The sequence below is a fragment of the Chionomys nivalis genome, chromosome 4, assembly GCF_950005125.1.
Source record: "Chionomys nivalis chromosome 4, mChiNiv1.1, whole genome shotgun sequence".
In the NCBI taxonomy this organism is placed as follows: domain Eukaryota; kingdom Metazoa; phylum Chordata; class Mammalia; order Rodentia; family Cricetidae; genus Chionomys; species Chionomys nivalis.
Window position 1 is genome coordinate 34,369,809 of NC_080089.1, and position 16,424 is coordinate 34,386,232.

Here is a 16,424-nt window from a genome sequence, read left to right on the forward strand (position 1 = left end):
GCTCAAGGCAGAGAGTGCACCAGGGCTCCATCTCCTCTGTGGTAACGGCTGCCAATCCCAAGCCCAGTGTCCTGGTCCATGCTCCTTTTTCTACCACCAGCAAAGCACAAATCAAAGACCTTTTTATGAGTGACAATGGGGTTATGACACTGAAGGACTGGAATGCATCCCCAGAAGACTTGGGACTGGCATCTGTGTGTGGCAGAACTACATAACAACCATGGTGTCTCTCCAAATGCAGCATGGGCCTGGAGACACTGGCCATCTTTCTAGCTCCTCTTCACCCAGAGAAGTCGCAGCACCAGAGACTCTAAGCCCCAGAGCCTTGGCCTTAGAGGATATGCAGCCTCGTCCCTTATAGACCTCCCAGGTGGCCCTCAGAGCAGAATGGGACCTGGGCCTGTAGAGAAGGGAAGAAGACCCAGGGAAGATGCATGACACCAAAGGAAGGGGAAAGACATTCTGTACAAATGAGAATAATTATTCAAAGCCCAAAGTGGAACAGGGGTAATGGCACACAACTGCAATTCCAGCACAGAGGAGATGGATATAGGAAGATTGCAAGTTCAGGAGTCATACAGACTACATAACAAGACCCTGTCTCAAGAGGAAAAGAAACTTAAGGTGGTTAATTAAAAAGATAATGGAAAAGTTCTGCAGAAGAAGTAAAGCCTGGAAGCCAGTTCTTTGTTCCCAAGCATGCCACATGTACATGTGACATGGAGTCAGGGGAAGCCCAAGGAATCCGTGCAGTCCAAAGGCCCTTGGGTGATCTGAATGGTGGTGTGAGCGCTAAATGGAGACTTGGACTAGGGTCAGGCGCTCTGCTCCATGGCCACAGTGGAGTAGCACTGAAAGAACAGTGTTGCACAGACTCTCAAGACCGAGTTTTGCCTGGGGTAACAGTGTAAACTTGTAAACTTGGGCAAATCCCTTCATCTGTGTGAGCCTCTGAGTGTTCAGCAGCTTTCTGAGATGTGGAAAATGCCCAAGACAATCAATTTATGAAAACAAAAGAGTTGTTATGGCTCATGGTTCTCCAGGGCTTGGTCCAAGAGGTTTGATTGCCTCTAGGTAATTGGTAGAACAAAACTATTCACTTCAAGCTGAGAAACAAGAGAGAGAGAAAAGTAGGGTCCCACAATTCCCTCCATGAACACACCCCCAGGCTGAGGGGATGTCTCAGAGGGAAAACACCTGGCACTTAAGCATGAAGACTTGAGTTTGAATCCCCAAATTCCTATGAAGACAGGATCTATAGGACACATCTATATCAATCATATGGCAAGATGGGGGAGGAGACAGAAAAATGCCTGGAAATGAGGCAGGGCAATAGCGTAAGCACAAGCAAGTGCATGCAAACTCACAATGAGTAAGCAAAATTGGCCAAAGCAACCTGTCAGTGAACCAAAAGCATGGTAACTAATGATGCACACTCCTAGATAATCACAACCTGATGGAGGTGGGTCATTTGTCTATCTGTTGCTTTCATTGGTTAATTAATAAAGAAACTGCTTGGCCTTTGATAGGACAGAAAATTAGGTAGGCGGAGTAGACAGAACAGAATCCTGGGAGAAAGAAGCCGAGTCAGGCAGTCGCCATGATTCTCCCACTCCAGACAGACGCAGGTTAAGATCTTTCCTGGTAAGCCAGCTCGTGGTGCTTCACAGAATATTAGAAATGGGTTAGATAAATATGTAAGAGCTAGCCAATAAGAGGCTGGAACTAATGGGCAGGCAGTGTTCGAAAGAATACAGTTTCCATGTTGTTATTTTGGGGCATAAGCTAGCCAGGAGGCCAGGAGCTGGGTGGCAGGAACGCAGCCCGCAGGTCCTTCAACAACAACCTGCCAGCAGTGACCATCAGTTTCCAGAGAACCAACCAGAAATGTTCCTGTGACAATTTAATTTCCCTAACCCCATAAACATCCCCAAACTGTTATCAACAGAAAGCTTCTGTATTGGAATCTCCCAGGGTCTGTGCCATTGACTTTGCATCTTCTCACCCCCTGCCCGGAAAAACAGGGACTGCACACAGGCAGTCGCAACAAGCCAGCAAAACTACAACTGGTGCCCAACATGGGGTTCGAAACCATGACTCTGAGATTAAGAGTCTCATGCTCTACCAGCTGAGCTAGCCAGGCAAAAACTACATGGAAGTTCAGGTGCCAGCTAGTCTGGAGTCCTTCCACGTGAACAATAAAAGGACCCTCTCTCAAACATGGCAGAAGTGAAGACTGGCACCAGCAGTGGACCTCTGATATCCACACAGCATCATGGCACAAGCACCTGCACTTACACACACATGCACGTGCGTGTGCGCATGCACACACACACACATGAGCACACCCCCAATGACCTAAAGACCTCCCATGAGGCTCCACCTCTCATGGTACCACTACTACCTCTCAAAAGCATCAAGCTGGGCCTTCTGGAGATGTTTAACAACCAATTACAGAACTCTGCTCACCTGTAAAATGTGGTTATGATGGCTGCTATGCATCAAAGAGCCATGTGTGCATTTGGCTCCACAGGTCCACCATATAGTGGGTTTACATAAATAACTCAGCAGATTTCTCTTCTGTGAAGCTGATCCCTTGTGACTCCAGCCCTTCCCCCTTTTCTCTTACCTTTCTCCCTCTGAGTAGTGTACTCAGCACAATATCTACTCAGTCCATAGTTTATAATGCAGTTACTTTCCTACAGTGAACAGAGAACTCAGGAAGCAAACCAGAGTTGGCAAACCACAAGCATTTAACAGAGACAGCTGATGTTCACATGCTGTACCAGGCACTGGGCAGCTGCTGTGCTCCTCTCCTTCAGTAGATAGGTTGTAGGTCTCATTTATGTTTCTCCAGCATTGGGTGAAGAATAAATGTGCAATAAGATTTGGGGAAATCGACTACTCTGTGATTGATGGACTGAGTAGGCAGTGAGAAGTTAATAAAGCAGACCTCTGGGTCTGTCTAAGTGGGAGTTTACTGAAATTAAGGAAAGACCAGTTACCCTGAGTATGGGTGGCACTATCCCGTAGACTCGGAGTCAAAATGGATGAAAGGGAAAGGAGAAAGACAGTTTCCCTAGAGTAGAAAGGAAAATGGCCAAGGAAAAAGGGAGCAAGGCAAAGGTGCCTCTAGGAATGCCTTGCACACTGAGCTCCCAGGAGCCCTGACCAGGGAGGCCTCAAAGATCTGTCCCAAGGGTGAAAGAACATGCATTTTCCCTCCACTTCCTCTACTCTAGGATTCCAACTTTCAGTGACTTTTCTAATCTACCAAGTTTAAGAGCCATCATTAAAAGCATCTCCACCTTCAAAGGAAAGGTATATTTATTTATTTTTAATATCTTTTATTTATTCTTTGACAATTTCATATATGTATACAAATGTATCTTTATCCTATCTACCCCCAACTTGCCCCTCTGGCTCTCCCCATTCTGTGTGCTGGAATTCTGACTGATTTCATGGCTTGCTCCTGCAGTTGCAGTCTTATGAGCTCATGAGTGCAATGGCCATCCAGGCCCAGAAGACAGCATGCCACAGCACACCTCCCCATCCTCCAGCTCTAACATTCTTTCTGTCCACTCTTTCTACTCCCTGGGCCTTGAAGAGTGGGAGTGGGAGATGATATAGCTATATTTCATTTACAGATGAACACTCAGCAGTTGCTTACTCCCAACACTCTGACTGGTTATGAATCTATATTAGCTGCTGACTGCTACACACACACACACACACACACACACACAAGCTTCTCCAACAAACATTAAAAGCTAGGCTATAATCTGTGGGTACAACCATAAAGATTTAGAAGACAGTCTGACAACTTGCCCATTTAAATAGTTTCTTTTGGGGAGCGGGCCTTAAATCTAATCAGAAGGCAGTTGGTTGCCCCCATAACCATCATGCCATTATTGCTCCAGTGGACACATTTTCCCTGGTAAGTTAATATGTATCATTCAGAGTACATCGCTGGATAATTCTATTAGTGCCTTTTCTCCTGCAGCCTGAATAGCACCTTCTAGCGTTCCCAAATGGAGCCAGTGGAAACAAAGTTCTCAGTTTAGCTCTGGCTTGATCTCTAGAACCTAAGTCTGTTGTGTCAATATAGTGTCTATTTTTACTCTCTAGTTACAATGGCCAGCTAAGAGCAATGATGAGAGGGTATGCTGTTTGCAAGGCCTTGTATCCCACACCTGGTACTGAGAGACAGAGTAATTTTAGTGGCTTGAACATAATGCAAAAATATTAAAATTGAACCAAAAAGACTCTTGTTTGGGGTGTTCAGTCTCCATCCCTCTCCCCAAAATAACTTCCAAATCACATCTTTTGGATGATTTTGAGACTTGTGTGCCCTCTCCCCCTAGAAACATGCTTTCCCCAGAAAATCCAAGGGGGTTCCAACATAAACAGTGTGTGACTAACGCCCCATTTACCACCATCAGAACTGCACCTAAGCAGTTCTCTGACCTCTCCTTCCTTGCCCTCTAGGTGTGATTGGGCAGATCCTGTATATGCTCTGACTCCTGGTTTGAGAAACCATCCAGTGTGGCCTTGCGATTACCCCTAGTTAGCTCCCCCAGTGTTGCCACTGACCTCTTCTCCCAGTGTCCCCTACCATCCAACTGGCCTGATGATGACCATCTAGGATTCACTCTTTCCCCGAGGGATGGATGCCCCAAGCATCTTCAACAATCTCCTGTTCCTTCTACCAAGCATAAAAAGGATGGGGTGTGGTGAATAGACAGCCACCTCCTGGGGAAGTTCCTATTAAGGGACATTTGGAAGCTTGGACCCCCTTCCTTTAAGGTTTTCTTATTATAGCTCCTTGAGCCTCTGGCTGACAACCTGGTAATTCTCTCTGATCACACACTCTTTGGCTGCTACTGCAGCTGCCTTGACACTGTCTTTGCAAAAAAAAAAAAAAAAAAAAAAAAAAGAAAGAAAGAAAAAACATTCCAGGATAAAAGAGCCCTGCCCCCTTCCTCCTCCTCTTCTTTATATCCCCACTTCTCCTCACCTCTTCCTACTTCTGCTCCTCCCGTCTGCTCTCCTCCTTTTCCTCCTCCCTTCTTCCTTCTCCTCCTCTCTTATTCCTCCCCTCCTCTGCTCTCCATTCCCTTCTCTTCCCCACCCTCCATCCTTCCTCCTGTCCTCTTCCTCTTCCTCTCCTCCCTCCTCCTCTTCTTTCTTCCTCCTCTGTTCTCCCTCCTTTTCCCATCTCTAATCTCCTTTTCTCCCTCTTTTTCTGCCTCTTCTTTCTCCTCTCTTTTTCTGTCTCTTCTCTCCCTCCCTCTCCCACTCTCCTTCTTCCTTCTCTGGACCCCCTCTTTATAGCTGCTCCCTTCGGTCCTCTCCCTCTTCTGTCTCATCTCTCTCTCTTGTTTTGGTGCCAGAAACAGCCTAATTACAATGGAAAACTTAAGAGACAGAGTAGGGAAAAAACCCACTACCCAGAGCTGATTAAAATATCCTATGTAATCTAATTTGTAAAGTTTAAATTAGAAGAAAAAGTGTTACTCCCACAATTCCAGACCAATTTGATTTTTAATAAGACTCCTCAGAGAGGTTGCCAAGATCCCGTAAGGTTGTCAACTCTAGAAGTTCCTGCTGCCCCCACTGTCTGCTGCTTGGGGCCCCATGCCCTCCCCTGCACCTCAGCTCTCCATGTGCCCATAGTTTAGCCCTGTATAGGGCAGCAATTCAAGTCCAGGTCATCTATGGTGATATGGAAAGGAGGTAGCAGCCGGCTCCCAGCCTCTTTTCCCTTCATTCGGTATCTTTCTCTTTGGAGATGGGGTGGGAAAAGCTGAGGGCTCAGAACTCAAGTGGGTGTCATCCCAGCCCCAGCTCCTCCACTCACTATCTGTGCCATCCTGCGTAGATTGCTGTGCCTCTCCGATCCTAGTTTCTTTGCTATAAAATAGTGATTTTTTTTCTTCTGCCCTGAAACATTAGGTTCTCTCTAGGAGAGATCCCAGGTCGTCAGCATCAGTGTGCCACGGTCCACTCAGTTGTGGTGTCCCAGGAACACAGATCATGTTATCGTCTCCCTTCTTTAGTGACTGTCCCCAAACTGAGGCTCAGGGAGTTGCATGGAGGGAGCCTAGCTCAGCAGATAGGAACAACCCTCAGAGCCAGAATGAGACAAGTTCACAGCCTCCAACCTGCTCAGATAGCCATTGATAAATGCCTCAGTTCCCAGTCTTGCAGAGCTGTCTGCAGGGGGGCACTGTGAGCATAGTACACCCAGGCCGTACACCAAGCGTTGCAAGTACAGAGTCAGCTCAGCGCTACTCTCCTTTGTCCCCCTACTAATGCCAGCCTCCCAATCTCCACATAGAGACGGTGCCTGCTGTGGTTAGGTTGTTAGCAGAATGAAAGAATTCATGAGCTCATGTTTAAAATCTCAGCACAGGGCCTAGTATCTCATGTGTGCAGCAAACTATTTGTTTAATAAAATATGAACCAATAGCTTCAATGGTTGTGTCATCTTGCTTTGAGGTGTGGATGAGAGGCATAGACTCCCAAGTGATTTCCATGGGGGAGACTGTAAGAGCTAACTGCAGAAAAGGATAGAATAAGAAAGATGTGGGTAGAGACAGCTACCAAGGCCCTACCTGCCACTCAGATTGTCTGGATTGCCAGGTTGAACTAGATCCATCATCACTCCTGATCAGTGGAGTTAGGTGAGAATCCCACAAGAAGAAGGGAGGCACCTGTCCTGTGATAGCTGAGGTTCACATCCAAAGTCAATATCAGGGTTAGATAAGGGAGGGGCTGGAGGAGTCCAGAGACAGCCCCTGAAAGATGAGAATGTGGCTGGCACCTTCAGGACAGCCTGACTCTGCTTATAGGGTGTAAAAAGAGTCATCCAGACACTGCTGCCCACGCTGACTGACCACTGTGCTTCTCTCTCCCCAGGCCAAGTCTACTCCTTCAGCCAACAGCCCCAGGACCAAGTGGTGGTGTCAGGACAGCCAGTGACGCTGCTGTGTGCCATCCCAGAATACGATGGCTTCGTCCTGTGGATTAAGGATGGCTTGGCTCTTGGCGTAGGAAGAGACCTCTCAAGTGAGTACTTCCAGACTCCCCAACCCATAAACAACGGCCCAGCGCCTACACTGCCTCACCCCATCTTCACCACTATGGAACTCCCATATTCCATCTCCAATGTCATTAGGAGCTCGAATCCCCACCCAGCTCTTCAACTTTCCAGACAGGCAAGGCCTGGACCGAGATCCCTAGGAGCCCAGGGGCCTCTGGCTATAAGTACTGATCCTCACTCTTCTGGGCAGTTCTAAACCTAGCACAGCATCCATTCCAAAGTCAACACGATTCCCATGAAGTCTGATTTCCAAACATCAAGTGCTCTTGTTTCTTGGCCCGATACGAATCCTCATTTATCAAGCCATGGTCCAGCTTCCCACCCAAGGAGACAGCCAATGAACTGAAAACTCACAAGAAAGCCCGTTTCTCCTAAGATTCATCTCATGATGGGGAGAAAAGACAGGAAGGGTTTACACTAACTGCCAGCCTTGCCAGCCACCCAGGCAAGCTGCACGACGGGAGCCTCCTCCAGCTGCTGCTGACTGGCATGTCAGCTCTGCTGTTGGCGCCAGGCCATGTCATTTGGTAACTCTTTTGCATGGCTACCTCAGAAGCTCATCCAAACACCTTGCCAACCCCCACTTTCCCCAGGGCATAGAGACTGCAGCCATCCTCATGTCTCTTGCCTGTTCCGTCATTCCTCTGCCCTGGGATGGGTAAGAAAGGGGCTGACTGCTGGGCTGAAATGCATGATGTGCAGAAGGACAGATCTGGGTGTCACTCCCCGGCCATCTGGGAATGGCTGGGGATGGAGGATGCATGAGAAATACGCATTCCACTGGTAAGTAGCTTCGCCTCGTTCATGCTGTACAGCTGCAGGAAAATAAAAATCAAAGTGCACTCAGAAACACTGGGAAATTAATATTTTAAAATGTGAGTTATGTCTTGCCAAACATGTATATTGAAACATTATAGCAATGGTCAATAGCAGTCGCAGGGCCTGATGCTGCAGCCCAGCTGAGCATAGATAAAATACCGGAGAATATCTCCAGAATATACTGTGCTACCATAAAGTTTAAGTGTTATGGGAACCGGCCAACTTCAGAGATGCTCAGCTCCGGTACCCTAGAGATATGGGGGAATGCTATGACCTTCCCAAATGAGAATTGCTTATGCTCTGGGCAGCTCTGAGCCTGGATCAACACCATGACTGATGAGGGGGACAGTCTGGGCTTTCTGGTTAATGATATCTTCGGCCTTTGGTCAGGGGCAGTGTCTTATCAGGTCAGTGGCCAAATGAAGGTCACTAGGGACAGATTATAAAGTGACCATCAAGGCATAGATAATTGCATCTCTGATCTGAAGCTCCACACCTCGCTCTCTAGGATCCAGGATCTGGGCCTGCTGGGTGCTAAGGACAAGTTGATCCAAGGGTCTGGGCTGGCTGCCTCTTCAGCCTGACCCAGTCACTAAGGAAGACAGGCCCTGGACTCTCTCCTGCAGAGGCCATAAACTCATACTCCTGAGAAATATCTGCCCTGTATTTAATCACCTATCCACAAACGCCATCCTGATAATAATGATAGGTTCTCACGGGCTCCATAAACACTGCTTGTTTGCCTGGTCAGTAGGGACAGAACAGAATACAACTGAATTCAGCAAGATCTGCTGAGTGCTTTAGGCAGGGAAATGGAGGGCCAGTCAGGACTTCCTGCTGCTATAGCTCCATCCTCCTCTGTTTCATGTCACCTTCCTAAGTGCACTAGACATGAGTCTCTCGCTGACACCGCAGTGTCTTTCTGGCCACTAGGAATGAGACGCCAGAAAGAGAATATTTGTCAACACTTTCTCAGGTGCAGACAGAACATTTTTCTCCTGGGAAGACCGGTACTTCTCAGATGCCTGAGGAATCCATGATTGTCCAAAGAGAGAAAAAGATTCCACCCTGCCCCACTTTATTTGAAAAGTAAACAGTAACGGTTGAGAAAAAAAATGATTTAATTATATTACTGATCTCAATCCATGAAACCATGTCTGTTCCCTTCCAAGATGAACACCCCAACTCTAACTCCCTGACACTGGTACTTTTTCCACAGTGAGTGAGGGTGTGTGTGTGTGTGTGTGTGTGTGTGTGTGTGTGTGTGTGAGAGAGAGAGAGAGAGAGAGAGAGAGAGAGAGAGAGAGAGAGAGAGAGAGATGCATATGTATGCATGTGTGTTCAGGTAAGTGTGCCCATGCACATTGTCTTGTGGTTTCTATTGCTATGAAGAGACATCATGTCCATGGTAACTCTTACAAAAGAAAGTATTTAACTGGGACTGACTTACAGTTCAGAGGCTAATCCATTATCATCATGGTGGGAAGCAGAGTGTCCCACAGACAGACATGGCGCTGGAAAAGTAGCTCAGAGTTCTACATCCAGATCTTCAGTCAGCAGGAAGAGCGGGTAACACTGGTCCTGACTTGAGCATTTGAAACCTCAAAGCCTACTCCTAGTGACACATTTCTTCTAAAACAAAACAAAACACCACACCACACCCACTCCAACAAGGCTACACTCTCCTAAAAGTGCCACTCCCTATGAGCCTATGGGGGTCATTTTCATTTAAACCACCACATGTGTGTATATAGAAGTCAGAGATCAATATTGGGTGTCTTCTTCAGTCAGTCTCTACCTAGTTTTTGAGACAGGTTCTATCACTGAGCCTGGGGCTCACCCGTGGGCAAGACTGGCTGGACAGTAAGGCCCTGGGATCTGCTGCTCTCTGCCCCTTTCCTCTTATACAGTCATGCCCAGTTTGGGGGCTGCTGAGGAGCTGAACTCAGATCCTCATTCTTGCACGGCAAGACTTTACTCCCTGAGCCCAGCAGGCTTCTCAACTTGTATTTAAATTAGCTGGTATAGAGGATAGGGGTGGACGTTGGTAGTTGACCCCTGTAAACTTGGGGAGGTTTGTATAGATTTGACATCAGTTCGAAGCCAGCCTTAGCTACAGAATGGGCTCCTATGTCGAAAACTCAGGAAGCAGGAGGCATTTTACATGGACTATCCCGTTTTAATCTTCACCCATGAGAGACCAGCACTGTCCCCAACTTACCGGCAAGTTAAGACACAGAGCTAAAGTGCCAGGGGGAGAGAGCGAAGAAGAGATAAACTGGAGTTTGAACATACACGACGTGACTAGAAGCTAGACACTCTGAACCTCTGATCCCATGGAAGGGGCTAGAAAATTCCTCAGAAGCTCCGCTCCTGTGTGTGTTTTCCAAAGATGCTGCCAATCCTTGAGATAGCATCGTGGCTCTTGCTGTCTAATTAGGCAAATACAAACAAACCCATCACTGATGTTTTCCACAGCTAGCGAGAGTGCAATCCTGCTGCTGATGGCTTGCCAGACAACAGCAGCAACATCAACAACAAAGACACCTCTTCCATCCAACATGCCTGCAGGGGACAGACCTAATTGCAGAACAGCAGGGGGGTGGAGAGGAGGCTGGAGGGCAGGGTGGCCAGCAGCACAGAGGCCAGCAGCAGTCAGAAAGCCAGCTTCACCTGCCTGGGCTTACTGCCTTTGCCCATCAGAAGGCAGGAAAGTGAGTGAGAGGTGGACAGTGCCCTCCTTTGGTGCAGCTGATCCTGGGCAGCATTTCTGATCGGCCCTGATCAGCTGCTGAGATTAGGGTCCTCCCGTGTCATGATGAGGATGGTCTCAGTTGTACAAGAGCTCACAGAACCTGTTGGTTGGCATTTGGGGAGACCATGGCTACCCACCCCCACTGACCAGGAATAGGCACTGATGGGTCCTGGTGCAGTCACCCCCAGAGAGCCCTGCCCCATCTCTCAACCACCCTTAGGTTATCCAGAGTGGTCACTAAGGAGAGATGGGAACCAGGGCAGAGTCAATAGAATCCCACGGAGCAAAGGATGTGAGAAAAGCAGAAGTCAGGTGAGGGAGCAGAAGGATAACAGCCTGACAGGATAAGAGGCTTCTAGCCCAAGACCCCAGAGAGGGCAAGCCCCAGTCTACGGCTGTGGCTGTAGCCAATGTTTGTATTCAGTCAGCCGGCTGGCCGCAACAACTGCTGAATGATTCAGCATCTTCAAACTTTTATTTAATCTATTATTTATCACCAGTGTGTGTATACTGAGGCCCCAAATTCCTAAGTGTCCTGAGTGCTTCCTAAGTGCTTAATCAGGCCCTGGGGCTCAGGGATGGGAGGTAGGAATGCCCAGAAACGGACAGCCATGATTCAAGGTGCACAGTGCCCTGCGACTGAAGGATGAGGCTGCAGAGCCATTTCCTGTTCTTCCTGGGGACAAAACTTCTCTCCTTGATCCTTTCTAAGTAAATCCCTCCCTCCTTTTCCATTCCGTTTCTCTTTTGCTTGGTTCACTTGGTGAATTTCAGAATCAGTCTCCCTCACCTTCCTTCCCCTTCCCCCTGCCCCCCTTCTCCCCTTCCCCCTTAGTATCCCCTTAGCAAACTCCACTGAATACAAACAACACTTCCCAGAGCAACACCCCATAGCCAGGTCTGCCTACCCAACATGCCCTATACTTTTGCGTCTAACACTGGCTTCTCCCGTTTTCCTTAGAATTTAGAACTAGCGTCACACACACACACACACAAACACATACAGACAAACACATACACACAAACACACACACACGCACACTACCATCCTGAGAAACTACTGCTTTTGTGCTCTTTGACACACACTGAGATCAAAGGCCTGATCGCATGCCAGAGGGCTCCCACGGCTGTGCCTCTGCCACCAGTGCCCACCCCACCACCTCCCCCTGAGCTAGGAAGGGAAGCGCCACTGCTCTCTTTTCCCTCTGGAAGCCCAATCATTTCAGCCCATGAGATAAATCAGCAATACACAGATGAACAAGGGGAAACACGGGAGTCATCCATGAAGTAAGAGGCTCGATGAGAGCCTGAAGGGGGGGGGGGCTCTGATAGAACACTGAGCTATACAAGCAGAGAGCCAATGAAATGGCTCAGCTATGCCTGATGACCTGAGTTCAGTCCTTGGGACCAACATGACAGAAAGAGAGAACCAACTGCCACAGTTGTCCTCTGACCTCCGTGTGGGTGGCATGTCTGTGTCCCTACACATGTGAAGAAACAAACAAATAAGGAGAGAAAGAAAGGAATTTTAAAAAAATAAAGAAACAAGGGCTTGGGGTTGTTAGGCTGAGCGGTCCAGTAAGCTGGGTAGAGAAGCAGCAAGGGAGGAAGTTTTGTCCTATAAATAAAGTGTCCTATATATCCGTCACCAGAAGGCCACCTGAGGTCAGCTCTGTCCAGGCCAGATATCAGACCCCCTAGCCCACCTTCCAGAAAGATCTTTCTTCCACAGAAAGGAGGAAATCTGACAGGAAGACCTCTGCCTGAGCCACCACTCACTAGATGTGCATTTCCTTTTCCAAGAGAGTTTCTGGAGCCACTCCATCTTAGGGGTCACAGCATCTCCGAATAGGCCCCAGTAATCAGCCATGGGACTACCTCAATCTCTCATACCTTCCTGCTTTCTCCCCAGGTTACCCCCAGTACTTGGTGGTGGGGAACCACCTGTCGGGAGAGCATCACCTGAAGATCCTGCGGGCTGAGCTGCAGGATGACGCCGTGTACGAGTGCCAGGCCATCCAGGCTGCCATCCGGTCCCGCCCCGCACGCCTCACAGTCCTGGGTAAGTCACCTGCACACAAACATGCAGGGGTGACATAAGGACTCCAGGAAACACAAAGGGCTCTGCTGTTGGCGGGTCCTTCTGACAAAGCTAGAGGAGGGACGCTCTCCATTGGCTATCATCCCGTCTGGTCCTCCCCGCTTCTGCCCTCTCCTCTTTCTTCCCATCCAAGGGGGACTGAAAAAGACCCCCACCTTGGGAAATCATATTGCCACCACCTGTCACTGTCCCACCCAGTGTGTTTGGCTGCACACTGGCGAACAGATGAGGATCCTGGGTGCTCAGCTGTGTAAATGAGGCCAGGCCCATAGCAGCAATGCAGCTCAGAAGAGAGTGTACATGGTATGAGTGGCCTTTCTTCCAAAGCCGACCTCCAAAGGGGCCAGAAAAGCTCTGCATACCCTGACCTCTCTGAAGAACAAGCCTTGGGTTTGGTCCTCCATGACTTCATGAATCACCAAAGACCCAATCCCAGTTCTTTCGGGTCATCCCAATGAGATTTCACCTCAGGGCCTTATTCTAACCATTCCCCCCCCCTTGGTCTTTGTTTCAAATGTCCCCAGGACAGCCCTCACAGGGACAGACCTGTCTGAAGATGTGGGGATTTGCTCAGTGGCTCCTTGAGCTTCCCAGTTTTAAGAGCTCGGCCCTGTCACCTCCTTCCTCTGGCCAGGTCTTGCAGAAAAGGGAACTATGGGGAAACAGTTTGCACATAAGTGATGCTCATTCACAGCTGCAAAGTGGCTCCCAGAAGCTCTCAGAACTCCTCCAGACTGGATCAGGGATTGTTACTGCAGGCAAAAAACTGAAGCTCGGAGAAACAAAAGGCCTCGGCCAGCATCCCCCTGCCGGAGCTCTTGGTTCCACCTCCCCAACCCCATAAGGTTTCCTCTCTGATCTCCAGGCACATGTAGATGAACCCTGGGACGACGAGAGAGGGAAGCCCCGGCCTGGCCTTGGCAGCCTGCTGGCAGCTGCTGTGAAGCTCTGACGACAGGGTCAGCAGCTGGGACGCTGCTCACGCTCTGAGATGAAATATTTAAGAGTGTGTCAGGGTACCGTCAGATCTACACAGCTGAACACGAGGGGTGCATGATTCCAAGTGCAACAGCAGAGGACCAGATAGCAGCTCGGCCTAGGCTGAGGCTGGAAGGGTGGGCATCAGACCCTCACCCACCTCAACCCAGCCTGGCCCAAAAGAGGCAGGAAAGAAACCCTCTGTGGAATAGATGGTCTAGGGGCCGGGGTCAGACAGGGTATGCTTTAGAGGACAGACAAGGACGATATAGAGAGCAATAGCTGTTTTCTTTCCCCCCTTGAGATGAGGCTAAATTGAGAAGGGGTCCACAATTCACTGCAGGGTTGGGGAAAAGCTGAGGAAGACATGGGGACCAGGTATGTTTCCCGATTTAGGAAGAGCACACCTGCCAAGTGAAGCTGTAGGGTGTTCACCTTCAGAGACCGCTCAGTCCCTGTGTTCAGGAAGCCTTCCCCTGTCCCCTTACACCCCTCCATGGGGCTGCCAGAGAACGCTAGAAAGAGAAGACCTAAGCACTATCCATTCCTCTGAAGCCGTGCGTGCGGGAGCTAAAACAGAACACCACCTTGTCCTCAGAGTACAGACGACTCACCAGTCAAGCCTCCTTGTTCCTTGCTATCCCAGTTTATCCACAAAGTATTGAAATTCCGGATTATTCCACGTGTTTTACTGATACGCTCGTGGAGAGACTCAGAGAGGCAAAAGCATGCCCAGGAGGTCACACAGTTTGATTAACATTTAAAATCGATTCTACAGTTCCAGCTCCGGACCAGCGCTCTTTGCCCAGGCTTCTGGTCTCAAACGCCAGCAGGATGTCATCTGTCCACCTGGTTAAAAGCCAGGCTTCTCAGGGCAGGGCTTCAGAATTCAACCTAAACAAGCCCAAATTTGTTTTGGGGGTCACCTCTAAAAGACATTCACTCTTCTCTCTCTCTGCATCTGTCATGACCTTGGCCTGGCATTGTGCCTAGGGCACAAGGCTGGGTTTGTGTGGGTGAGGTGTTTATTCAAGCCTGGAGGTCAACCGGAAGGGTGACTGGTTACAGAGGCCCTAACAGGGGGCTCTGAGACGATTCCAGCACACAGAAAGGAAGGTCAAGCTGGCATCTCCTACATCGGCCATTCTCCTAAGCAAACTGGATTTGGGCCAGAAAAGGCTGCCAGGCTCTGCCCGTAGGCTTCCTTAATGCCTTGAGGCTCCATATTCCTGGCCTCAGCTGTTTTCCGTGGGTGAAGAATTCCCACTTCCCCACCCCAGGGAGTCTCAGGGCCTCTCCCAGTCTTGTAGATCACCTGTAGTCCAGCAGGATTCTGCCTGGCTAAGCTTCTACAGATATACATCCCCTCATACTGCCCCTAACTGGAAGTTAAAATGGTCGCTGGAAAGGGCTCCTGGTCTCAGGATGAGACAGATGCAATGGCTGTTGAGTATTCTTAAGGTTATTAAAGCCTCCTGACCCACAGAGACCCTCCACCTGCTCTGCTGTGACATCTCAGCCCAGGAAAATGTCTGGGCCAGTTCCCTGAGGATGGCGGCCGTCCCTGTGTTCCAAGAATAGGAGAGTTTCCTAATTTACTCTGTATTTGCCTGAGATAGATTTTTAATTAAATAAAGTAAGAGCTTGATTAGAACCTGCGGAAGATGTGAGGGCAGAATCAGATGGTATTCCGGCAAAATCGCAAAGCAAACACTCTGGCTGGAGCACAGGCAGGCCCCGGGAGGTCTCCCGTCAAAGCGCCAAGTGAGGAGGGCAAATACGAGAGATTATATAGCCAGCAGATGTGCTCCGTTAGAATATGCATCTGCCAGCAGCAGGCTCAAAGAAGCTGGGGGGCCAGCTCTCCAAGTCTGCCTGGCTCCGGGGAGGGCATGGGGACCAGCCCAGCAGCCAAGCCTAGAGTCACAGACACATTAATTAGTGTTGTGTTTCCAACACTCAGAAGCAATCAGACAAGAAGCAGCTCTGAGGAGAGTTTTCACTACCCTGGGAGGCAGAGGAGGCAGGAGCCAGAGAATAAGGAGGAGGTGGGGAATGAATTGAGTCTATGAGGCCAAGCAAGCACCCCAGACAAGAAAGCTACAACCCTGGTTGTGGTCAGCTTGAGTTCCCTCAGCAATCCAGTCAGCTGCCCAGGGCTATGTTTGACGCAACCTGTTTCCACACACGCATGTCCACTCAGGAAGTCTTGCTACCTAGGGAAGAAATGTCCTCAGACTTTAGAGTCAGCTGTGTGACCGTGACACCGTTACTCAACCTCTCTGGGCCCCAGTTTCTTGATGTGCAGAACGTGAAGTGATGGCTGAACACATGATGTCTAAGAATTCAGCTCCCAAAAGGCCTTCTTTCCAGCCAGAAGTCCAATATGCCACATCAACTATTTTAGGAAAATGGGCCATTCCCCGCCGGAGCTGAGATTCGAGTGATGCCTGAGGCTGAGAAAGTAACCGATCGGAATGGCTTAGACAACAGCCACCTTGAAGCTGGGACACAGCACCTCACAAAGTCTTACCAGGCTTCTCTAGGTACCCCGTTTTCACACATTTGTAGCCATCTCTGCAACAGCTCAGCTTTGATGGACATTAGAAGGCCACACACACACACACGCATACATGCAAGTGTGTGTGTGTGTGTGTGCAAGCGCG

At 49.2% G+C, this 16,424-nt stretch overlaps 1 protein-coding gene across 5 annotated transcripts in view; it reads left to right on the forward strand.

Annotated features, from left to right (window-relative positions):
* Kirrel3 (kirre like nephrin family adhesion molecule 3) overlaps positions 1–16,424 on the forward strand; it is a 555,253-nt gene that overhangs the window by 452,689 nt on the left and 86,140 nt on the right. For all 5 annotated transcript variants that reach the window (XM_057767795.1, XM_057767794.1, XM_057767796.1 and 2 more), the window contains exons 3-4: positions 6,922–7,071; positions 12,592–12,741. In XM_057767795.1, coding sequence (XP_057623778.1) covers positions 6,922–7,071; positions 12,592–12,741 — 300 coding nt within the window. The remainder of the gene's footprint in view (positions 1–6,921; positions 7,072–12,591; positions 12,742–16,424) is intronic.